The sequence below is a fragment of the Conger conger genome, chromosome 17 (genome assembly GCF_963514075.1).
Source record: "Conger conger chromosome 17, fConCon1.1, whole genome shotgun sequence".
Classification (NCBI taxonomy): Eukaryota; Metazoa; Chordata; class Actinopteri; order Anguilliformes; family Congridae; genus Conger; species Conger conger.
The window spans coordinates 15,011,329-15,037,503 of record NC_083776.1 but is presented as its reverse complement, the minus strand read 5'-3'; the positions used below and the strand labels follow the sequence as shown (position 1 = coordinate 15,037,503).

Below are 26,175 nucleotides of genomic sequence, written 5' to 3'. Positions count from 1 at the left end.
TTATCATTGTTATAAAATAAAACATTCTGCACACATATGATCTTCAGGTTTACAAACATATTTTATTAAAATAGATAGCCAAAACAAAATATGAACAAAATTAAAATCTTATTTGTACATTAAAACATACATATTTTAGCAACAAAAATGTAATAATAATAATCTCGGCTGTGCTGACCTAAGTGTTCCTTAGAAAAGCACACACATGTCCATACATAATAAATAAACATTGCCACTCCTTTGTCTACACATTTTAAGAAAAGCATTTATCCCCCAATGCTGAACACCAAAGCTGGGCATCTTCAAGACTTTTATAATTAAAAGCCATTTCTCCACCTGAGAACTAGTCAATATTTCTGACTGGAATGTATACATTATTAAAGGCTAATTCTAAAAAGGTCTGTATGCATTATTTCCTTTTGAGGGTTGGAGTGGTTTAACTAATGGTAATTCAGATAAAAGATCTACAACCTTTGTGGTGGCAAACCATATTCAACTGAATAGTATTACTTGGACCACTGTCTTACATCTGTCTTACGGAGTTAATGACTGAAAACATATGTAGAGATATCTACCCGATGGACTATAGCTCTCTACATACAAAGTTGTTATTGGTGGATAAATATATGTTCCTTCAGACCAGTTTCACTGTTTGATCTGTGTTCATTTTGTGAGGAGGTTAATCATTTCTGAATTTGCATTAAAAAAAAGTAATTGATAAAATCTGTATTTTAGTACTGGGTAAAAAAAAAAATACAACCCTCAGCTTGTTGTAGTACTCAATGAATGACTGGAGTAATTAGGTCAGACGGAATTTGCCAAACACTAGACAATTCAGGAGTTCAGTTTACAGTATATTTTGTATAGACAAACATGAGTAGTTGGACTGGCTCGAGCTGAACCTTGTGCAATCTTTAATGTTCTTTTTTTTAACTGTTATGTTAAAGAAAATATCTGAAATGAGGGGAAAGATCAACAGGACAAAAAGGAAGGGAGAAGATTAAGGTTGAAGTCCAGCATCTGTTTCAGGAAAAGTTTGTGTCAGTAAGTACAATTTACTTTGCCTCCTAGTTGACCTTCTTTAGTCCAGGTATACTCAGCTCATACCTGCAGAGAGGAAAAGCAAACGGTTAAAAGAACATTCTTCACCGAAAGTTAGATCTGAGGAAGTTCCTCAAATGTCCAGCAGATGCCAGAATTGCACACTACACTTCAGTTTTTCTGCCAACAGGCGCGACGTTGCTTTGCTTTTTCAAGGATTCGCTGCTGCCGTGGCATTTGGATAACTCTTGGCCAGAATCAAGTTTCCACATTTGAGGAAAATCAATTATAGACCACGGCAGATCACGATGTTCCACATTTACCAGAGTCTTTGTTCCTCCTCAGCTCTACATTCTAAGCGAAGTCAGCAAGGCTACTTCACAGGCAAGACGCAGGTGCATTTTCTTGAGAGAAATACCATTAAAGGTACAATAGGTAATTTTGGACTTCTAACAGTCAAGAGCAGCAACAAACACCTTCAAACCACAACACTGTTTATCCCTCCCCTTCTCTGTAAACACGCTGAAAAAAAATCTTACATAGTGTACCTTTAAATATCACCCCGCTGCCAGCTCCCATTCCGTATTGTACAAGCCCATAATACGGCACACTCGAGCCAGCCATTTTCTTCTGCGCCAAGACTGTTCTGATTTGGCAGCAGTGCCCTGGCTCACAAACGTTCAAGCGGACGGTAGGAATTCAAGTGCACACTCTCACTCTCACACAGGCATTTCTCAGGAATACAATCTGTCCGGGCGCAGATTGCTTCCCTTTGGAGGAAAACAGGAGAAAAGATGAGGAATGCGCTAATTGAGTGCGGCTTCCCAATAAAACTCACCATTCCGTAAACCCTTTGGCCAGATCCACTTGGGATAAGTCGACCAGAACCTACAGAGAACAAAGCCTATTAGTGCTACGGGTTCCTGGAGGTCATATCAAAGTCATGAGAATGGATGCACTGTGAACAATGTGATGCATTGTAATGCAATGCAATGCAGGTAAGGTCATTTAAAGTTAGAAGCTTATTTGGCTTAACCAGAGGTACTAGAAACTGAACATGTGCATCCACACTGGATCCAACATTGGACAAGACCTCATTTTGTGTTCGGTCAAGTCTCCGAACTAATTACTGAACCAAATGTGCCTCTGAACCAAATGCTCATGCAATGTTGAAGTAGATTAATAAAATTCCCGTTTCCAAATATACGTTTTATTAAAATGTTTTGATGGTACCATTCCAATGTCCTTGCGCTCCCGAGAATGGAACATTCTGTTGTTCTTGACCGCCACATCCAACTTCCTGTTCCTTGCCTCTTCTTGTGACACAGAAAACTCAAACCTGGGATCGGAAGGGATTAGAAATTGGTTAACCCGCTTGTATGGCACAAGTTCTTCTGAGGATATATCATTAAATAAAATAAAAAGACAATAACAAAACGATGCTGCCCCCTGGTGGTTGCATAATGAACTCGTACTTCTCATTGAAGACGGGAGTTACAGTCTTCTTCTTCACGTGCGTTCTCATTCTGTGCCTCCACGACTGGTCGGGGAGTAGGTATAGCCGGACATAGACATCTGAGCCGTACTCAGTGCAGGGAAACAGGCCCCTGCAAGAGAACAAAACCCAATTCTCATGGCTGGCAAGAGAACAGACAAGACAATTCCACTTTATCTGACTGGAAAGGAAAGCAGTAGGATTGTGAAAAATCTTTTGGGGAGGTCTCCTTGGTCTAAGTAAGAGATACCAGGTGTCTGTGCAGCACTCTATTATTAATATTGGGTTGAACCCAATATTTTGGGTTGAGTTTTGCCAATCGGGCGTACAGGATGAGAAGGAACAAATGTTATCAACAGAAGGATAAAAGGGTGAGAGGATTTAGTGGGTTTTGATGCGCAACTGGAGAACGATCTCAAACAGAAGAATAAAGCAACACAGTGAAGACAGAGAGGAGAAAGCTGAAGGAGATCAGTTCACTTTGTGGAAAGTGAGAGTGAGAGACAACCAACAAGGTCCCAGAATTCTCCTTCAGCTGAAGAACAGATCGATGCACAACTGGACTCATTCTCACACGTCAAGCCCACCGCTCCAGTTCACTGTTCAATTCGGTTAGTTCTGAAAAGTTGCCCATGTTTGAAGAGTTTTCATTGGTTAAAAAGAAGCTCTCACTTCCTTAAAGTGTGTCCATGTTAACTACTGTGGAGTCACTTGCAAGCTCTGATGTCTAATAAATATGAATCTCAAAGCATGGCCAACAGTTTACCAATTGCCAGCTAAAATGGCCAAAGCAATTAGGCAGAAAACCTGCATAAAGCCAAGACTAAAGGTAAGAGAGCTTTTCTGTAAACCCTTGCTTTTGTGATAACTATTAAAGAACACTAGCTGTATTTTTTTTAAACATCTTAACCAAAGTAATCCAAGTCAAATTTCCTTTATTTAACATTACAGCTGTTCTGTGTTTTTGCATTCATTTGCACCAATACTCTCGTACACATTGAGGGGTTTGGTTCCTGACTGTGCATAAAAGGGCACTGAATGCTAATTCAATACTTTAGTTTTTGTAACATGCATGATATTTTGGTTCAAGAAACGTCACAAGGGGAAAGATGCACTATGCTTCAGCCTCACATTTGAACATCATATCCTCCAGTTCGGTTTCTTTTCAGGCCAGACCATATATAAAAAAAAGTCCTATTAGGGAGACCAGACTGAAGGAACTTCCCGAGAAATTGAAAGAAGAAAGAGAAGTTATGAAAATGACAGAAAATAATTGAGCAAATGATATGTAAATATACAAGGATTTGCATACCAGGAACACCCACTCACAAACACACCACAGAAAGAAAGCCCAGACTATTCAAGATGGAGGCCCAAAGCCCAAACTGAAGAGGTCTCTGAATCCGCGGAAGGGTAGACTGGGTTCAGGGGTCCCCAGACTCACCTGCACGAGTCGACCACAACAATGAGCTTGTTCTTCAGGGTGGCGTACCTCACTGTCATCCTGATCTCCCCAAAACTCCCCTGGTGGTTCAAAATGGCCCTGCGTTTTGCACAGAGAGAGACGTTACATCCAACTCCCCCCCCCTCAAAAGCAAATATTAATTACATTATATTACATTATTGGCAATTGGCAGACGCTCTTATCCAGAGCGACGTACAACAAACCAGGGAAAAGTGCGTTTCAAGTGCTAAGAAAACAACATAGATAAGGACCTGGACCTTGTAGATTAATCTGACAATGGATTACATCCCGAAAAGCGCAGCAGTACAGCAGTTCCACAGGACCGAGGGGCGACCGCGAAACTCACTCCGGGAAGGGGGCACCTTCGGTCAGGTCGAAGCGCGACGAGGCGATGGAGTTCTCCGAGAGCAGGCTGTGTGAGTCGTAGCGGCGGAGCAGTGACCCGTCTCTCAGGATGGGGGTCCCGGGAGCGGGGGTGCGGCTCTCGGGGGTGGTGCCGGGCTGGAAGCGGTGCGGGCGGTAGTCGGGGTGGAGCCGGTTGTTGACGGCGCCGGGCTGAGGCTCGCCGGGCCGCGCCAGGGCTCCGTTGTAGGGGTAGGGGGAGGAGGAGGAGGAGGGGGGGGCGTTTGGCTCACGCAGGTCTTGTGCCTGCGGGTTATGGGCGGGCGTGGCCTGGGGTCTGGATTCGGGAGCTGGGCTCAGTTTCACGGGTTTAGGTTCCGGCTCCTCCAGCTCCAGGATCTGGGGGGGGGGGACACGGACGCCATCAAGAATACAGAAAACACAGCACTGGCCTGCTGAGGTCACGTCCCATCATCACACTCCTTAAAACAACCACAACATTGGTGTGGGGTAACATTGGCTCAGGCGGTAAGAGCAGTCGTCTGCCAGTTGAAGGGTTGCCGGTTTGATCCCGTGTGTCGAAGTGTCCCTGAGCAAGACACCTAACCTGCTCCCGACAAGCTGGTTAGTGCCTTGAGTGTGTGTATGAATGGGTGAATGGGTGAATGGGTGAATGAGAAGCATGAACTGCACAGTGCGTTGTGTTCATGTCATACTGCACTTTGTTGTACATTATATACTCTCTCAGGGCCTCACCCGGAGAGTGGCCTTCATCTTTATCTGGCTGTTGGCCCCGGAGCGCTCCAGCACGAAGCGCTGGTCCAGGGTCAGGTCGGAGGCGTTGAGCAGGCGCGTCAGAGGCAGGGTGAGCGTGCCCAGAGGAGTCTTCTTCTCCGGTTCCTTAATCTGGAAACGGGCCGCAGGCACACAGGGGGTATGTCCACAGGCAGCAGTGGGTTTACATGTAGTGAGCAAATGTAGTGAGCAGGGGGTTTACATGTAGTGAGCAGATGTAGTGAGCAGGGGGTTTACATGTAGTGAGCAGGGGGTTTACATGTAGTGAGCAGATGTAGTGAGCAGGGGGTTTACATGTAGTGAGCACATGTAGTGAGCAAATGTAGTGAGCAGGGGGTTTACATGTAGTGAGCAGATGTAGTGAACAGGAGGGGGTTTACATGTAGTTAGCAGATGTAGTGAACAGGAGGGGGTTTACATGTAGTGAGCAGATGTAGTGAGCAGGGGGTTTACATGTAGTGAGCACATGTAGTGAGCAAATGTAGTGAGCAGGGGGTTTACATGTAGTGAGCAGATGTAGTGAACAGGAGGGGGTTTACATGTAGTTAGCAGATGTAGTGAACAGGAGGGGGTTTACATGTAGTGAGCAGATGTAGTGAGCAGGGGGTTTACATGTAGTGAGCAGATGTAGTGAACAGGAGGGGGTTTACATGTAGTGAGCAGATGTAGTGAGCAGGGGGTTTACATGTAGTGAGCAGACGTAGTGAACAGGAGGGGGTTTACATGTAGTGAGCAGATGTAGTGAGCAGGGGGTTTACATGTAGTGAGCAGATGTAGTGAACAGGAGGGGGTTTACATGTAGTGAGCAGGGGGTTTACATGTAGTGAGCAGGGGATTTGCACATAGCGAGCAGGGACTGATACCTGGACTTTGAGCTGCTGATTCATTACACTGTGCACAAAGAAGGTGAAGCACTCCTCCCACACCGGGTCTTTGGAGTCATACGCCACCTTTCAGAGGACAAAACAAAAGGCCACACCTCGAAATCAAGATTGACGTCTCACTTCATTTTAGACAGAGTTTCCATGAACAACCATTATGAGAAGTAAACATTCAAAATGTAAACTTAATGCACCTTGCTCTTCTGGGTCTGTTTATCAATGGACAATTCCACAAAGGAGTTGGGGTTGGCTCTCCTTGTGAGCTATGGGAAAAAAATGAAATGAAAGGAAAGATAATGTACATGGTGGGTTTGTTTTGGGGTACTTATATTCTTAAATCCACAGAGCCAACATTTGCTCATATCTGATAATACACAGCCAAGCACAAGAAAACAGAATAAGAAAATAACTGTATACTCAATCACATACATTGCTAAATTTGAGATCATCACCTTTTTGTGAAATGCCAAATAATCTCTAATAAACACAACTGAAAACACGATCTGTCAGAAATTATAGCTATCACCTCATTGCCAGTTACAACAGTGAGAAAGAAACAAAAAATATATTTTCTACAATAAATATACAAAATGCTGAAATTTTTTGTAGCATTGTTGTCCAATCGAATATCTATGACAGGTTTTTATACAGATATATTATGCATGTATAATATAGTCTCAGGTACCCATTGCGAAACTAAACAAATAGATTACCAAATATTTCAGACTGGATCATGCATTATTTATGTTCACATCACCCCGGTGGCATTTATGCTATAATACAACGTATGAAAACATTTTAAAACATGTTTTCAGTTTTTGGCTATGGTTTGGTAAGATGCACTGAGAGCAGGGCTGCCAGTTATTCCCACGAATCTGTTCTTTGATTGTTACAAGAGAACAGTCAAGAACAGCAGGTGTGTTCACCACAGCAGGAATGCACCAGTCGTATTATTTATTTCCTTGACTCACCGAAAGAGGGAAACTTGCATAGGTAACATTTTTCACATTTTATTCATTCAGACAGCTGGAAATGTATTGGACCAGCTCAAGCTAAGAATCATGCTAATCAGTATAATGGGAGTACCCAGGTGAGAGCATTTGTATTAAGCTGACAATGTTATTGACATGAGATCATTTCCTGAGCTCATGAAATATCTTAGATATATTCATTCATTCATTCATTCATTCATTATCCTAACCTGGTTTTCCTGAACAGGGTCGCAGGGGGGCTGGACCCCATCTCAGCATACATTAGGCGAAAGGCAGGAATACACCCTGGACAGGTCGCCAGTCCATCGCAGGGCACACACACCATTCACTCACACACTCATACCTATGGGCAATTTAGACCCTCCAATCAACCTAACCTGCATGTCTTTGGACTGTGGGAGGAAACCGGAGTACCCGAAGGAAACCCATGCAGACACGGGGAGAACATGCAAACTCCACACAGAGGCCCCGGCCGACAGGGATTCGAACTCAGGACCTCCCTGCTGTGAGGCGGCAGTGCTACCCACTGCACCATCCATGCCGTCTTAGATATATCTATATTCATTTTTTTTGTTTTTTACATTAGTGTGTCATTACAAAAGAGCAAATTTTAGAATTTCAAACATTCATTTTCCAATTTTTCTTTAATGATCCAGCGAAATGTTTGCATTTCTTGAAATAAAGTAATATGTTAAGTAATTGACAACTTTTCAGAAAAAAACTTTGGGATTACTGGGATAGCCAGAAGCAAGGGAGACAGCCAAAGTCTGCAGAAGAACTGTAGCACATTCTCCAATATTTATGGTACAACCTACTTGCTGATTTTCTTATAGAACTGCAGGACAGTGTACCTAAGAGAAGTGATGCAGTTTTAAAGGTGAAGGGTGGTCACAACAAATACTGATTTGATGTAGTTTTTAACTGTTCACTGCTCTTTATAGTAAATTGTTTGATATTTAAAACTGTTCATTTAAGAATTTTTGAAAGAATCTTTGCTTTAGGGAATTTTCAGACTATTGCACAGTGCTGAACTCTGAGGAAAACTGGAGCAGTCAGTGTGCCACTTCGGCTAAACTGGTCCTGCTTGTGAGAGACGCTGCCCTGAAGCCATCAGAGGAATATGAGAGAGAGAGAGAGAGAGAGAGAGAGAGAGAGATTGAGAGACACAGAGAGACAAAGAGAGAGAGGAGGGGTTTCTGAGAGACGAACTCTGAGGAATGACCGGTATGAGTCCTGGCACTCGCTGCAGTACCAGCATTCCACCAGCAGAGGGCAGGGTGCGCGTGACAGGGCGCAGTGTTTGCCGGTGAGTCAGGAGGAGCGCTGGATCACAGGTATCCAGGGACACACACCCTGGTGCGTGAGATTCCTGCCCCAGCCCAGCCCCCACCCTCGCACCCTCCTCAAGCTTCAACCTGCAGAACCAGTCGGGCAGGGGAAGGCACCAGCGAGCAGCAGCAGGCCGCGGTATCCGCACTCCAGTTAGCCTATTACACCACCGTGCTCTCTCTGCTTCATCCCCACAGAGCCAGCTACGCACCTGACTGCAGGGAGGAGCCGGCCTCCTGGACCCAGCTCCCCCACCCACACTGCAATGACACGCTCACACCTGCTGCTCTCGGCTGTTTTTTGCACATCCATTATCTCAGACACAGAGCAGGGCTTGTGAGTGTAAATACACTGCCACGTCCTGGCTCTGGTACGAACAGGGCTTCGGGAAGCGCGGCTGAGGTGTCCTGTGCGTTCGCTCCTTACCCTGGCGTCTTTGAGGGCTTTTCCATGCTTGTCTTTTTGAGTGATCTCACTTTGGTCTTTCTATAGCAAACACAAATAAAAAATGAACAATAGCTATGATTACCACACAATTATTGATTCCAATCACCAGCAATGTTACACCATTTCCTTTTACCACATGTTGTGACAAAATAACAACCATTTCATTCAACAATCAAACCTAGATGTATAAATACAGCAAGATAGTTATCGCCAATGCTTTACCATATTACTGTTACAATTAGCACTACTGCCATGCAACAAACGCATTAATGACAGCAATGCTAATAGAGGAAAACAGTGAAGATTAGAAAACGCATTAACATAGCTATGTTAGGAGGCAGCTAGGGTGGTCATGATGTCACGATGATGCCATCATTCAGCGCACTCACTGGCAGGTTGGAAGCGTTGTCCAGGTAGACAGCGAGCATTGCACAGGCACAGCCATCCTGGGTCTGAAACACAACCATCATGGGGGACGGGGTCACTGCTTGGTAAACAGTCGATATACCATACCAAAACCAGGCTTACAAAATGCACACAAGATGGACAATATCCTGTCTACATGTTTCTGTGTTCCCTGGATTTGTTCCACAACATGGATGGCATTGTTTTCACATTATAGAGTGCAAACTCCATCATCCACTCCTCTTACATACGTGGCCGTACACTACCTCACCTCATCCTCCCAAATGTAACAAGCACAATATAAAAATGTTACATAAAGAGACCGGGGAGGCTACACTGTCATTTAAACCGATTATGCTTCAGAATTGTGGTCCCTTAATTCCTTAACTACCTCCATGCATCACCGAGAACAATATGGACCAAGCACAGCATTTAACATGTTATAATAATCAGAATAATTTCTCATTTAGCTGACTTACAGTTGATTAGACTAAGAAGGGGACAATCCCCGCCCCCAAAGCAATGCAGGGTTAAGGGCCTTGTTAAAGGGCCCAACAGCTGCGCAGATCTTATTGTGGCTACACCGGGGTTCGAACCATCAACCTTGTGGGTCCCAGTCATGTACCTTAACCACTACGCTACAGGCTGCCCTGTATGTGTAGTAAGCATGGGAAACGCAAGCCAGGTATGTGTCAGAGTACAGTGTGATTATGCAGTACAGGACAGAGTAACAGTACAGACCCCACACCCCTAAACCCCAGCAAGACCACTCTGGTCTGCCAGCTCTGGTCGCCTTGTGGTTCCCTCACTACGAGCATCAGGTGTTTGAGCTGCATGTTCTGGTTCCTCAGTGGTGGAATTACTTACCTACCACTCTCAGGAGAGCAGAATCCCTCCCCGCAGACTAAAAACACACCTTTTCACACTATACCTCCTATGGAGGGAGGACTATACCTAGTCCTCCAGATTTCTTCCCCCCCCGCCTTCCAATATCCCTATTGTCTAACCCTAACCCTTAATGAAAATTGCACTTACAATGACTATTGTCTTTGTTCAGAATAGCTCTTCATGCATGTTTAGCTATTTATGGATTTGATGCTTTTTTGTGGAAGAACCTATGTACTTGTAAGTCGCTTTGGATTAAAAGTGTCTGCCAAATGACAAAAATGTAATGTACATGTAGTGTGTCAGTGCATACCTCCACAAGCTTCGCCGGGTCCATCTGCAGAGATAGCCACTGCATCTTCAGATGTACTTTTCCACTGTCTACATCTTCCAGGGTGTACCACTGCGGGGAAAAAACAAGATGAAGGAGTCGCTACACAAACTCCCTCAACAACTGTCCTTATGTTCAGAAACTGCTGAACAGGAACCAATCATAAAAAAGCAGTGAAACTCTTAACATAATCGTTTTAGTGCAGTGCAGTGGTTTAAGTGCTGGATGTTTAGTCCCAAGCCAAAGTCCAATATGAAGTGGCCCCACCCAAATTCCAAGGGGGTTTTGGCTTTGGTTGAGATTTTGGAGGGTTTTAATAGGGGCTCAATAGAATAGTATAGCAGCCATTCTGATTGGTTGAAAGGGTATAAGGTCAAGATTGCCATATGGTACTCTTGGGACTGAAAGGTTCATTCTTATCTAGGGATCTCATACCATCTGCTTGAGCATGCTAGTTTTATTCATATTTCAAAAATAAAATCTAGAAATGGGTAATACTGTGTGATATACAGTCCCCTCTCCTATTGGAAAAGCAAAAAGCTTTTATTTCCTGGTATTTACACCTAGATGTAAACTACTTGGAACCATAGCATCTTAGTGGTATCAGACCACCCAATGTTTAGGTGAGCAAAAGTATTGGAACAGAGAGTATTTAAGTAAATGAAAGTAAATAGCACTTAATATTTGGTAGCATATCCCTTGTTTACAATAACTGCAGCCATATGCCTTCATTGCAATAAATCACAGCTCTTACAATGTTTCTGTCATCAACTGCTGTTGTTTTCCTTGGTCAATCTGTTTGATGTCTGTTGTTCAGTATGCCAGCAGTTTTTCTTTTTCAGGACATTCCAACTTGTTGTACAAGCTATCCCCAATGATTCCCCCTCCGTTGTAAGCTTCATGTTGGTTTATCTTTTCTAACAAAAATTCAGTCTTCACAGGCAAAAACCCCCAAGGCTAAAGAGTAGACATTCAGAACTATTTATTGTTTAACCAATCAATCTAACAGGACAAATTTGGGCAACAAGAAACACCTGTCAATCACATGTTCCAATACTCCATTTGTTCACCTAAAAACTGGTTGGTCCGACACAAAATGTGATATGTTCCAAGTTGTTTCACCAATACCAGGAAATAAAAAGTGAAACTTCTGAAAATTATGTGTCATCAACTAAGAAATTGACCTTGCTGTTACATTACCTTTGGAGGGGACTGTACAGAGGGCATACTCATTGTGAGCTGCCTTGGAAAGGCATAGCTAATCAGATTTGTGTCAACAATGGCATCGTTGTTAATGACAACACCTTGACAACACCAGTAAGAACACGGACAGCAGAATTAGCACTGACAAGAGAAATGACACCAATACCAGAAACGTGAGAAGCACTACCAGAGAATCAAAACCACACCTGCTGGTGACTACAACAATCCCAGCCAACTGTGTTCAGAAATGTACATAAAAAAATGTTCTGATGTCCACAGTTAAATCAAATCTAACAGAGTCCGTATGTGTCCCAGAAGCTAAAAGTACTGTCCGTGTGAATTCGGCACTGAACACATTGCAGTGTGTGAACGCAATAGGATTTGCTGTGTCTCAGTTGCAATGCGGATCTTAGCTGAGAGGGAGAGAACGAGAAGCCAAACTGCAACTGTCTGCCGCAATCACATTCATCCTCTCACCTTGTCCACAATCCGCTCTTTCATCACGTCTCCTAGGTCCAGACTGAACCTGTGGAATAGAAGGAAAATCCAAAACAGTGTTCAATCATGCAGCCCAGTGGTTTAAATATGGTGAAACGCCAAAAACTAAAAAGCAAAGAATGCATACTTTTATATTCCAATGTTCTTAATTATAAATACTTCTAGCAGTTCTTACATTACAGTTATTTAGCGTATGCTTTTATCCAAAGTGACTTAGAGTTTATTAGACTAAGCAGGGGTCAATCCCCCCAGAGCAATGTGGGGTCAAGGGCCTTGCTGAAGGGCCCTGCAACAGCTGTGCAGATCTTACTGTGGCTAGACTGGAACTTCAACCACCAGCCACCAAGCTCCCAGTCAAGCACCTTAGCCACTAGGCTATAGGCTGCCCTGAGCATTGCTGTCATTTCCACAGTTACAATAATAATGCAGTAATATTTTTTCTTTTTTCTTTTTCTTTTTTTACTTCAAAATGAAACTTTTCTTTACGTAATGTGATTCCTGGGGGTCTCACCTGCCAAGAAAATCATCCTTGTCGGTGTCCTCATCGAACAACTCCACCTCCAGTTCCTGACCTGGTGCCTCGTGAACCACAAACTGTGAACGACAGACCAAATGAGCCAACAACTAGGGACCACTCACAATCCCACTCATTCCCCAAGGTCTTCCTGGGACCTGAAGCCTCCTGGGAGATTATACAACAGCTGCAAGGTGCCTGCAGTAGCTAATGGTTAGTGCTAACAGGAGATGTTGGAGATGAATCAGGGAAATAATTATTTATCATGAGTAATTCCCACACCCTATCCAGACAAAGTGACTACACACGCTTCACATAATTGGAAAGGAATTAGATGATTATACCTATGAAGCCATTTAATGATAATGAGTACATTTTATTTCTAATTGAATTTATTGGGCCTTAGTTATGGTGAAGGTTGTGGGTTTTGTCTTTAGCCAGGCCATTCCAAATACGGCCTTGCCTATTGACTCTCTGCGCGGCTAGCGATGGACAATGCACGAAGGAGGTCGACGATAGGCCATTTCCTCTGAACGGACCTCTTGTTTCACCTGCTTCACTCCAAGGAGATTGAATAAGCTCTCCATCCATTGGCTGCTTAAGGTAAAATGGCTGTACTGCCTGCACTGGTGGAGACCCTGCTTTGGTGTTGACCATACCTCGTACACCTCGTCCCAGCGTGGGTCCAGGTTCTCCTTGACAGTCTTGCTCTTGAAATGGCTGGTGCCCACACGCATGACGGCGTACGGGTCTGACTTTCCCTTCACCATCCCGAGCATGAAGGTGTCCTTGGCTATCAGGTTCTGCGCTTCCACAAGGTTAATCCGCGCCACCCCCTAAAACCCAACACACAGCTTTAGAAACACACCAAGCAATAACAGCCATAACAGTAATATGTATGATTTGCAAAATGATTTTCATATACCCAAAGCGCTGAAGTGCATGAAGGACACGCATGCATAATCAGAGATACAAACATTACTGAACCTGCTGTCTGCCCCTGAAATATAGGTGTACATCTCCTAACCCCCACTTGAGAATCAGAACAAGAACTTTCATTTTTATAAGGCCAGCTCCTCAAATACTGTGCCATACCACCTCCCACTTTTAAGTATACTGTCTTAAAATCACTGCCAGCAAGACTAACCCTTTCTACCACTTGCACCTTCTCAACCAGACCCCATACAAGCACCCCATGAGCTCAGGCACAATTAGATGGGGTTGCTAGTATAGGCAACAGACATGCCATGGTGTACTCACACGAGGTAGAGGGAACCGCATCTGGTCCACCTTGACCTGGTCTATGAGTGGTATACACATTCGGTTGGGCAGGACCATGATGGAGGAGATGATGTCCATGATGGTCGATTCGGAAAGCTGACTGTGGGACAGATGGGAGGTTGATCAGAGGGACAAAACAACCTTGTTAGAGTCAGGCGATTGACTGGTCACAAGAGCCTTGACAAAGGTGCAACATTAACTCAACATGCAGCTGAAGTTAATCTTGTGCTACCATTTTCCAGATTGTGTTTGATAAAACAAAACTACATAAAAATGGTTAGTATGAACAGAATACCTACCATGCTCTGCCAAAAGACGAAAAGACACTACTGCACTACTGCAATGTATGTACAATGTATGTACAAGATTCTTCCTTTTAGACGCATTCCTATGGGGTTCTAATGAACATATATTTGAAGGTTGATGAATAATATAATCGTAATACCTTATTGTTCACATAAAATGTTTTTCTGTAAGGACATAGGCTAAAGATGACCCAACACGGGCTGTGAATAGACTCTTTGGATGTGAAAATGTAATAATGTTGCCTTGCTCTCAGGTGAAACAGGTGTGTACCTCAGCGCAGGAGAGTCCAGCAGGTTGGTCACTCCAGTCCAGTTTATTTCCAGCTTCTAAAAACAAGAATTGCAGATTAAGAGAATGGGGTGAACGAATGAATGATGGGTTTAATTAATGGAAACGGAAAGATGGTTTCTCTTTCTGAACTCACCGGTCGGCGAATAAAGAACATGGTGACCCCTCCCACCAGAGGCGCCTGGCCAATCAATGGCTCCAGAATCACACGCAACATTCCCTCAAACTAGAGAAAAATAATAATAAATTCCATGTTATGTCCACCAAATCATTATGGTGGTGCAAATCCATGGACTCAACAGGATCTTATCATGCTTACACCAGGGCTAGAACCACCAACCTTGCGGGTCACAGACATGTACCTTAGCCTCTAGTCTACAGGCTGCCCCCCGTGACCCTGTGATTGTTGCAATCACCTGACTAATAAAATTACGGATAATGTGTGACCCTCATATAAGCAATCAGTCCCAAGATCACTGCAGGAAGGGACTCCTGCAGCCAGTTCAACAGACTTTTGAGTCACAACCCAATGATCTTCCTTCCTTGCTGGCATAGGATGGTGGTTTATGTTTACGTCATAATGCAGGGAAACTCTGGGGTGTGAGATGGACAGACGGACTCTGAACTCACCAGGAGTCCCTTCACTCCAGCGGTTATGGGCTTCTTCACTTCTGCGTCGATGTCCACGTCTCCCGCATATCTATGGCAAACACATGCCCTCAGTGAGCACTTTATTAGGTATTTATTACTTTTTTTTTTTACTTCTACTGCTGTGGCCTATCCATTTAGAGTTATGATGGGTTGTGTTTTTGTTTTTTGCACCATTCGTTGCAAAATCTAGAGACTATTGTGCATGAAAATCCCAGGAGATCAGCAGTCTGAGATACTCAAACCACCCTGTCTGCTGCCAACAATCATTCCACGGTCAAAGTCACTTAGTGAGAGAACATTAACTGAAGCTCCTGATCTGTATCTACATGATTGTATGCATTGCACTGCTGCCACACAATTGGCTGATTAGATAATCGCATTAATAAGGAGGTGTAATAAAGAAAAAATGTTCCTAATAAAGTGCTTGGTGAGTGTATATACACAATTACACAAATACACACACATGCAAATACACAAACATGCACACACAAAGATACATAACCGCCTGAATAAGTAGGTGTAATAAAGTAAAAATATTCCTAATAAAGTGCTTGGTGAGTCCTTACAGGACTTCTCTGTACGGGATCTTAATGTAACTGAATAAATACAGATCTTACAATCTGAAAACATATAAAATGAAAGAAGGATTTCATCTTGTGCCACTTCGTGAACATGCAGGTATACAGATCAAACTGAATTAATTAAAAGAGACCCTGCTGTAAAATCCAGCTATGCCAGCTTGACGAGCTTGAAAATTGAGCAGGTCAAGCTGGTCATAAAGCTGGTCTAGCTAGGCATGAGCTGGTCAACCAGCATGGCAAAGCTGGTTTTAAAGCTGGTCTAGCTAGGCATGAGCTGGTCAACCAGCTTGTGCTGGTAGCCTGTCTGAGCTGTTTCAAAATATTGCTTGAGCTGGTCAAACCATGTCAAGCTGGGATCTGGTCTGAACTGGTCAAGCAGCTACCAGCTGTTTCAAAACCTAACTTGAGTTGTTCAGTTTAAAGATCCTTTTCCAATGCCAAAGCACACAAAGGAAGGGAATGGAGCTGAACCTGCCAATAGAGTTTGCTAAGGGTTAAAAGTAAAATCCTGTTGGCAGGACAAGAAACATGAGATGCAAACAGCACCGGTTGCTTTGCATCTTCATGGCAGCACTGAACATGGTCAGAAACGCACAATGGGACGCAACCACTGCCACTCCACTACCCGGGTACATCGAAGAGGGCTTCAAGTTGTGAATCACACACCTCAGGTTCAAGTCTAGGATGACCTCTCTCTTGTCCGCTTCTTCAGTGTACGCCTTCATCCCTGTGATCTGGAGGGGCTGAAGCACAACAAACACCTTTATAGCAATAACTTTGTGAACCTTAGACTCCTCTTCATCATCAGCAAAACCCTTGGGACCCCCTTGCCCCTCAATGCCATGCCCAAAAGTGTTGACATGATGAAGAAATCTGGTTCAATTAGCTGCAAAATAACATCACAGATCTGTAATATTCCATCCCGGTAAATTCTCTGGACTGATTCCAATCATATTTTTCTCCTCTTTTTCCATTTCCTTGTTCCCGAGAGGTCCACCATCCTTAAGTACATTTCAACCACTTAAATGTTCCTTCCAGGAGCTAGAAGTAGAAGTTAGGAACTCCCAAACTTTCCTTTGAGCAAGGAAACATGGGCGCATGCATCGCAAAAGTATTTTTCCAGAAAGCATGACTTGGAAACAATCTACCTCTCCCCATCAGCCATGCATCTGCCACATCTGTAACTGACACAGATTTGAAGGGGCAAGGAAATTCCATTTCTTGATTACCCCGTCTTCACTTCTTTTTAAAGTCTCTCTCGATAGGAAAAAGGAGCAAGAGAAAGAAAAAAGAGGAGTAAACCAAGCCTTTAGAAGGAGCCCTCTATCTATTTGGCAAGTATTCTGTGGACAGCTGGGACTGTGAGAGGTCACCGGGCTACAATCAGCTTGAAATGACCAGCTGCCATAAAACCATGTTAAGCATGGAGCTGGTCCAACTGGTCAACCAGCTACCAGCTGTTTCAAAACCTAGCTTGAGCTGTTTCATTATTTTACCTTACCTTCTGGCCAAAGTGGACCTTGGTGAAGGTGAAGGTCTTGAGGTGAGGGCTGGAGGTCCTAATGGACGCCTGGATGTTCTCCTTGAGAAGCTTCTCCATGAACATGCCGAAGAACGGCCAGGCTTGCCGCAGGATCTGGACGAGAAGACGAGAAGAGAAGAGAGGAACGGCTGCAGTGAGGCCGCACACTGACACACATCTACCCCCAGCACCTTCCTGCAGGGAGCAGGGAGCTTGACTACAGACTCAATTTCAGGCCAAGATTGTGTCACCACACTGTGAGGACACTGGTAGAAAGAAGCACATTTCATGCTGACTGGAAGCCTTTTCTTTCAGGGGTACCACAACAGAGGTATAAATATGTGGAAGGATTTATTGGGGTTTGTTTATTTGAGATATCGAAACATACACACTGTACAAATGTAATATCCTTTGTGTTATCTAATAATTGGCTGACACCTAACGTTTTCCTGGCTCTCTGCAGTGAAATCCATATTTAGAACAGAGTTAGGACAGAAGTCACGGTACCTTGTTCAGCCAATCCACCTTTTCCACATCAGGGAACTGTACCTGTAGGATGCAGAGAGGGCAGAGAAGGGGTTAGCATGAGGGCTCTTATCCAATTTAATTATTTTAAACTGAGGGCTCATTAGGTCCTGCATATCAAAGGACTTCAGGACAAGGAAGAACATTCAGTTTTTCACCACACTTAAAGCCTTAGCAAAGAGAACTGGGATTTAGAGAGACACAATTTCCTTAGCATTTGATATTAGTGAAAAATACCGTAAGATTAATATTCATAATTGTGTGGCGATGAATTTCTGGAACAGCATCATATCGTAATGCCATGCTAATGCTAGGACAGAACCAAGTAAAACCTCTTCAGTCCAGGTTGAACAGGCCCACCACCACACAGTAATTACACTCTCAGAAATAAAGCGACAATGGAGGTACATTTTTGTTTTTCAAGGATCAATTTTCCTAAATGTATCCCTGAAACTAGTACAGTAAAGTTCTCTTTGGGTACAAATGAGAATGCATTCCAAGCAAAAAAGGTACAAATCAATTATATATTTCGGAATAGGGGTACAATTCTATGTACCTATACGGTACAGTTTCAGTGACAAGCAATTTGTACCTCTTTAGGCACTTTTCATACTCGTGTGTATGTTTAAACGTGTACTTTTATGGTGGTTGAGACAAAGAGCAAGACACCTAACCCCCAAATGCTCCTGGCGAGCTGGTCGATGCCTTGCATGGCAGCCAATCGCCGTTGGTGTGAGTGTGTGTATGAATGGGTGAATGAGAAGCATCAATTGTACAGCGCTGTGGATAAAGGCGCTATATAAAGCCAACCATTTACCTGTACCACACTGCCTTTTTCTGTCATTTCTGCTTCCAGTGTTGTTCAAAAAACTGACTGGTTTCAAATACATGTACTGGAGGTGAATGTCTCACCTCGACTATAAAAAATGTGCAAAAAAAATGGTAGCTATACAAATGGATTTCTCCTATAGCAGGAGACATCATTTAAGTTGGTTTGGGGAAAAAATTGCTGTATCCTGGGTTATGGGTTAAATTTCACCCGTACGCTTCAACAGCTGGATATTTACTTTAGCAATCTATACTTGAGGCTATAACCGCAGAGCCCCACCCTGAGCTGATATTGGCAGCTACCAAGTAACACAGCAACACAGCAACACTTCAGACATTTTGGATTGAGGATCGTGAGAGAAATTCAAATCTCTAAAAACCTCTAAAAGTCAAACAAAATAACAGGTGGTAACAATGATACACTTAGTATGTATCTTGTGACGGCACTAGTGTATAGGCGAATGACTATGGGGTGCAGGTATCCTAGGTTGTCTATGTCTGTTAGGACTGCTACGTGTGCAGTGGTGTGAGTCAAGAGGATCCAGGTTCAGATTAATACAACAATTTATTCAACAATGGTGTGCAGGATGGCCTGTAGCGTAGTGGTTAAGGTAAATGACTGGGACACGCAAGGTCAGTGGTTCTAATCCCGGTGTAGCCACAATAAGATCCGCACAGCCGTTGGGCCCTTGAGCAAGGGCCTTAACCCTGCATTGCTCCAGGGGAGGATTGTCTCCTGCTTAGTCTAATCAACTGTACGTCGCTCTGGATAAGAGCGTCTGCCAAATGCCAATAATGTAATGTAATGTAATGTATTAGCGAGTCTCCTCAAACAATTCCAAGTTTCCCTCTATGTACCCAGGGTTTACAGGAAAAACAACAAATCATCAAATAAAAAGTCACAAGACGGTGGTAATGTTGTTATCTCAGTATATCTAACAAATCTGGTTAACCTTTGTAGCACAGCTGGATGCTGACTCACAGGTAACTTGCATTACCTGTGGTTTATTCCCACAAGATCTTTATTCAGCAACCAGTGTACCACACCACCAATGACAACTATTTCCCACAACACAAGCTATCTAAAGACACTAAACACTGTATGTGGAAAACCCATGATCTATACAGTACTATTTCACCTCAACAGTTCTGGGAGCATTCCACTGAGGTGGCAGAATTGCGCAGAGGCAGCACAATGATGGGAGCAATAGTCCTGTATTGACGAGCACCGTCTTTTCATCAAGCCTTGCTGACCCTGTGTCAACATGGTCAACACAGGCAACAGCTGATATCTGACCCGGAGTCGCTCACTGTCTGGGCTGAAGCAAAGATTCATTATCCTGTGACAAAGAAATATTCCTGTTGTTCAAATCATAAATATATCTTTGTACAAACTATGATGTTGCATTCTTGGCCAGAACTCGTTTAGAAGCCATGCCTTTCTGACCAGCTGTCTCTGTATTAAAGGAATAATGTTGCGAAGGTGACAAATTCAACTTTGATAGTCATTTAAGAGTTGCTTGCCGGAAGTGGAGAAGGGCCTGATAAAATTTAAGTCATGTAATTCTCCAGAATATAGTCTATTCCAGTGGTCGAATGCTACATAGTCATGCGTCCACGATTGAGAGCCACAGCCTGAACGGAAAACAAACAGAGGGAGGAGACTTCAATATAATCCTAGCCTTTGTAACGCTTTCCGGAACATACCTGGCATTGCTCGCGGAGCGCATTTCCCCCTCCCGTTACCTAGAAACAGGAGTGCTGTCCTGCCGTAACCTTATTTGATAGTCAAGGACAAGATTTTGAGTGAATCTACTTAGCATGCAAATCAGGGTCAATTTAGGTAAAGCATTTCCCACGTCCTCATTAAAAATAATAGCTATTTCCCTCGAAACAGTTGTCAGCTCAACAGAAAGGTGTCCTTCCTGTGTACAGGTGTCCTTAAAAGTCCTTAAATTTCCACCCTGGGCCATTCTCTGATTCAACGGATCAAAAGTTTCCCCCAGTGAGTATTCTGAAGTTGAAAGTGAATTTAAGCTCAATCAAAACTATCTTCTGGAAAGCATTTAATTACATTTATAGAAAGCATTCTTATCAATGTTCACACATATTGCACAAATGAAATGATCTGTTATGGGTTCTGCTGCTGTCTGCATTGCTATGCCAGCTATGCATTTTACATCTTCAACCATATACACAAATGTAATGTGGTCTGATGGCCATTTGTACATTACATATCACTTTAATCGGCAGCTTAATGATTAATTGTAGTCCGCTGTGAAGTCAAGTGTCACATTGCAAGTTGCATTTGTCTTGAGTACGCCATGGGTAAGGTGAGAACTGCATTGCCTCCTGAAATGAACCTTATCCGACTTGACTGTGAATATTCATAACGCACCAGCAAATCAGGACACTTTGAGAGCCAACAACTTTATAACAAGGTAAAAATGAAGAATGTGGCACTGATCACCTGCACTCTCACTGTCCGCTCTGGGCAGGATTAACACTTTGTGATACAACCAGACCCTCACCAAACATTTGTCTTCAGATGTAACCATTCCAGGACTGATCTCTGTGTCCTTCTCACTTTTCTTTTGATGTCTAATGTGACACGTAGACGGCACACAGCCTAACTGCAGCATTCTCTTCTCTTACAACTTACGATGAACACAAGATGAGAAGCAATACCCCCCCTAAATTAACCTGTATAGCTCACCGCCGCTGAGGATCATGGGAAGGGAACATTCCATTACAAGACACAGTTGTCCCCTTGAAAAAGAAACCGTTTTTCTGGCAGCCCTGAACCTAACACACCCACCTCATAACAATGGAATGCAGCGGATGTCTTGACCGAACAATCCCAGGGAACCTGAAACTAACAATGACAGCACAGCCAAAGCTCTCACGACGGCCCAGTGACAATACCCTATCAAGACCATCGTCAAAAGCAGTTAGCTAAAGCAAGGGATTCCACTGGATGGAAGGGACAAATCAGTTAAAAACCACACCCCAGCTCCCACTAGTAAATATGGCATGCTGTGCGTTTCACAAAAGGGAAACTACAACACCACTAACAGCCCACCTCCATGCTCCTGATTGGCTGATATATCTTTCCAGGTGTTGTTGATTGACAGGTGGGGGTAGTGGGGGGATAAGGCAAACAGTACTACAATCCCAACTTCCTGTATCAGCATAATAAACAAAGTGCTATCTATGTAGCTACGTATCCATCTACGCCTATATCTTCCAGATATTCTAAAGCCAAACGCCAAGCTCAGACCCGTTATTCTTGCATTGCACCTGCAAAAAGAAACATTTAAATCCACCGAAGTTTCTTTGAAAGGCATTCCAGAAGAATGTGAGCTGTGCAGCATTCAGAGAATTACAATGTGCACACCTACATAGTTTGCTAGAGCATTATGTTTATCAAACTTGCTATAATGTTGTTTTATTTTGCAATGTTATGATAACAGCTGTAGAATGCCATTTTACATTACATCACATTATTGACATTTGGCAGACGCTCTTATCCAGAGCGACATACAGTTGATTAGACTAAGCAGGAGACAATCCTCCCCTGGAGCAATGCAGGGTTAAGGGCCTTGCTCAAGGGCCCAGCCAATTTGGTGTCGGTTTACAATTTCTGTGAATCTGAAAATGTGAAATGTTTTCAGATGAAATCTGAATGTGTTTGTCTCCAATGGGACACAATCTGATGGCAGTGGAAATCACCTAAACAATAGTTTTTAGTGGAAATTAGGATATTGTGTACCACTATATAAAATTCAACAGAATTACTGCATATAATCACATTATATACATAGAATATCAATGAATATCGTGAATATTGAATTATTGAACATTATCTGAATATTGTCTTGACTTGATATGGTCCAACAACATGAAGAAATTGTACAGGTTTCCTGACAGAAGAGGCAGAAAAGTCCTAATCACACAATGGCAAGCAGCCTTTGAATGTTAAATCAGTGATTCCCCCTGTTTAATATGATCTCTTCTTTGTGGGATATTGTGTGAAAAATGAAAGCTATGTAAATGTCCTGGGTTAAGTGAGGAAAACAAGGCAGTGCTTGCATCAGGCCTCCTCCTCAGAGCAGTGAGTGAGAAGTGATCTTGAGAACTGAACTGCTGTGTCAGAGTGTGGGTCAGGATGACTGCGACTGATGGTTTCCATGGCTCCATGACAACGCAGCGCTGTAGATTTTTAACAGCCTCTCTGACCGCCTCACAGTAATGTGTGTTCATCTGCACTTCCCTGAGCTTATCACAGGGATGGCCACAGTTTCATGGGCCAACACATATGACTTGGTATTCCAAATGGCACATCGAAAATACAAAGAAATACAGACAATATAAATAATACATACAGTAATGTTTAAATTTTTTTTTATAAAAGTATCTAAATAAAAAGTGTGCAGTGAAAAGACAGACAATGTTAAACTACTTAATTATATCGGTTGCTGGAGGATGGGTATCAGAACTTGAGGGTGTGAGGAGAAAGCCCTACCTCCTATAGCCCAGGCACACCCAGGGCGAGGGATCCACCCGACAACCATTCTGACTTCCAGGCGACCACTCTTACCTACCTCTTGCCGCTAATTTCGTTGTATAGTTGAGGAGTCTACATGAACAAAATATCTACAGAAAGAGGGATTGTCACTCCTGGGGTGAGAATATCATCTGTGGAGGCCTACACAATGTCACGGACAGGAACAATGTATGCAAGCCGGGCAGTGGGATCATGGGAGGGGAGAACTGGGGGCTAAGGGCACTGGACCTGCCTATTAAGAGTGCTACCATAGAAGAAGACTTGAGGTCCTGTTCAATCTAATTTCCGGCATTAAATATGAGTCACTACAAACATTTAAAAGACACTTACAACAAACCCTTTCAGCCCCAAGAGTGCCATCAATGTTATACCTTTTCTACCAATCAAAAAAGACTGCTATACTATTGTTTTAAGCCCATATTAAAATGCTACAAAATTCTCTCAACCAAAGCCAAAACCCCATGGGATTTGGGTGGAGCCTCTCTCATTAACAAGGCATTTCTGCCTGCAGAACTGCTGCTCACAGGATGTTTTTTGTTTTTTTGCACGAAAATCCCAGGAGATCAGCAGTTACAGAAATACTCTGTCTGGCACCAACAATCATGCCAAGTAATTTGGATCACATTTTTTTCTCCATTCTTATGGTTGATGTGACATTAACTGACCCGTATCTGCATGATTTTATGCATTGCATTGCTGCCACGTGATTGGGTGATTAGATAATTGCATGAATATGCAAGGGTACAGGTGTTCCTAATGAAGTGCTCTGAGTGCAGTTCGATCATAAAACCAATTCTAATTTTTCTGGGAAGAGTAGTGAGCCTCAGGGAAAGTGCTCTTTGTGGACAAAACAAACATACTTTAAGTGAATAGGCTTCACAAGACAAAAATGAATACACATTTGACATGACCAACTTAATACTTTTAAGATGTTATGGTCTCATAGATCAAAGCTTGAGAGTGATGCCCATTCACATAACCTAACTCTGCCCAGTTCCCACCTGGATTCCACAACCATGGGTGCAGCTTAAGTGTGCAAATTAGAGAGAGACTGGTCAAATTCCCACCCCTGACAATGCAATGCAATGTCCGTAGCTCAGGGCCTGCGTTAAAAGCAGGAATGTCACCCCAATTCTCACAGCAGACAAGCAGCAACACGAACCAAGCACAGAACACACACCACAATACAGAATACACCCATACACCACTAGCTCTAAAGAGGGAAACACACACACACACACACACACACACAATGGGAGAAAGCAAGGAAATCACAGTGTAGCATCAGACAATTATTCTACAAAAGCTACTGCCATACTGGTGGAGTTATACCTTTCGTAACTTGGTTAGAAAGGGTGTGGTTGTCCGTTTGGGAAATGTGAACAAGAGAGAGAGCACCATCCTGAGTATGACGACAAACACCATTCTCTTCTATTCCACAGGGACCTCACCCTGATGACCAATCAAGCGTACCTAAAGGCATTCTAGCATTTAAAACATGCACCTCTGTCTACTGTAGACTCATTTGTATTATAACATCCGTTTGTGCAGCACAACAGAACGACGGAAGCGAAATGTCCAAAAATAATTAAACCGTTTTGACAGGACACACATTTTGATGGACATGGATTTCCCCAAAGAGACCTAAATGATTCCCTGGCCAACAATGACGTCCAATATCGGTACAGACGCACTCTAGGCGGCTTGACTGGGATAGTACATTGGTCTGCTCTCAAAGCTGCTGTCACATTATTGGGCCTAAAGTACCTCCTTTACCAAGAATTACGGATATTGTGATGCTGTAAATTAAGGAACGGTAGTGTTTTTTAACGAATAAGAAAGAGAAAAACTATTATTAATATGCCATTTCCTCTGACACAATTTTGAAATTTCTAGCAATCTGGTACTATTATTATGCTAAGTATTACTCAGCTGAGTAGTGCATACTTACTAGGATTGTAATGATATGTAATCTGAAATCAATCTAAAGACATAGGGTAGTCCGCCACGTTATCTTTAGCGCGCGTCAATGAGAATGGATTTTTACCGGAATATTTTCCCACACTACCCAATTAAAATAAAATAAAATAAAATAAGATAAAAAAAATATCCACCACAGGCTGCGAAGAAATGTTGAACATTGCAACTGTGTACTGGTTTCTTAAGTTGACAAACAGATGTCTGAAGCATAAATCGGCTATACATCAATACATACCCAAGCTGGCATATTGAGTGTCTTTAATTCTTTGCTGATCACAGTTCTCTCGTTCTCCAAAAAGGTGATAGCTGTATCCAAACGAACATTTTTATACTTTCTATTTCGCCGCCACCACGTCAACATCATCAGGCACAACAAAACCCAGCTGATACTAAGTCCGAGGGAGCCCGTCAGGTAAACGGGGTACAAAAACAAGAAAGCTTTCCCCACATACATCAGAAACTCCATCAAAATGTGGTTGACCGAATTTACGCTGTATTCCTCCTGGTTCTGTGTATTTGCTCCTCCGTTGTGTGTCCGGACATCTTTGAGTAAATCTCCTGCGAGTGTTCTTGCAGGAGTCGTTGATGTGTCCAAATTACCCTGAGTGGGATTTGAAGAAGCCCCCCCACCGTATCGACCCTGGAGTCCACGGTTGTTATTTGCGTTATACCCCCGCGTTTCGTTTCTGGCTTCCATTGAGCCGCTCCTGTAATTTGCGTCGTTTTTGTCACTCTAAATGTTAACTTATGAAGTCTGCTAGACAGGGAGCTACGCTACTCCCACAAATCACGAAAGACGAAGAAAGACATAGGGTACCAAAAGTCTACCAATTTGTCCTATGCGATTTTCGCGATTGTCCCTGGAGCCAGTTCGGTATTGCTCGTATAGGCTATAGGTACCGAGAACTCGCAAGACAAATTGCTCCTTAGGGTTGTCTACAGTTTTCCCACCTTTGACTTCCGTGTTGTAGCCAACTGCCCCAGCCCGTCGACTGTTTAGCTACCTGACACACTCCCATAGGT

At 43.2% G+C, this 26,175-nt stretch overlaps 1 protein-coding gene across 2 annotated transcripts; it reads right to left on the bottom strand.

Moving 5' to 3' along the window:
* Positions 1 to 42: 42 nt before the first annotated feature.
* On the bottom strand, positions 43 to 26,175 carry esyt3 (extended synaptotagmin-like protein 3). Of its 2 annotated transcripts, none has more exons than XM_061226741.1 (23): positions 25,388 to 26,175; positions 17,760 to 17,801; positions 17,232 to 17,366; positions 16,397 to 16,473; positions 15,129 to 15,198; positions 14,635 to 14,724; positions 14,481 to 14,536; positions 13,884 to 14,004; positions 13,283 to 13,459; positions 12,621 to 12,703; positions 12,089 to 12,137; positions 10,391 to 10,480; positions 9,177 to 9,239; positions 8,767 to 8,826; positions 6,214 to 6,282; positions 6,002 to 6,088; positions 5,100 to 5,249; positions 4,348 to 4,742; positions 3,981 to 4,079; positions 2,517 to 2,648; positions 2,275 to 2,380; positions 1,880 to 1,929; positions 43 to 1,107 (listed from the first exon to the last, which is right to left on the bottom strand). In XM_061226741.1, exons 1-23 carry the CDS (start codon positions 25,847 to 25,849, stop codon positions 1,068 to 1,070), a joined length of 2,703 nt encoding a protein of 900 aa, XP_061082725.1. In that variant the 5' UTR covers positions 25,850 to 26,175; the 3' UTR covers positions 43 to 1,067. The 2 variants fall into 2 exon arrangements, with proteins under 2 accessions (XP_061082725.1, XP_061082726.1); XM_061226742.1 differs by having other exon boundaries at positions 26,104 to 26,157.

Coding starts and splice junctions, on each gene's coding strand:
- esyt3 (XM_061226741.1), bottom strand. CDS start 25,849: ATGGAAGCCAGAAACGAAACGCGGGGGTATAACGCAAATAACAACCGT. Junction 16,474..17,231: donor AGGTCCACTTTGGCCAGAAG/GTAAGGTAAAAT, acceptor GTTGTGCTTCAG/CCCCTCCAGATCACAGGGAT. Junction 4,080..4,347: donor GAAGGTGCCCCCTTCCCGGA/GTGAGTTTCGCG, acceptor TGCAAAACGCAG/GGCCATTTTGAACCACCAGG.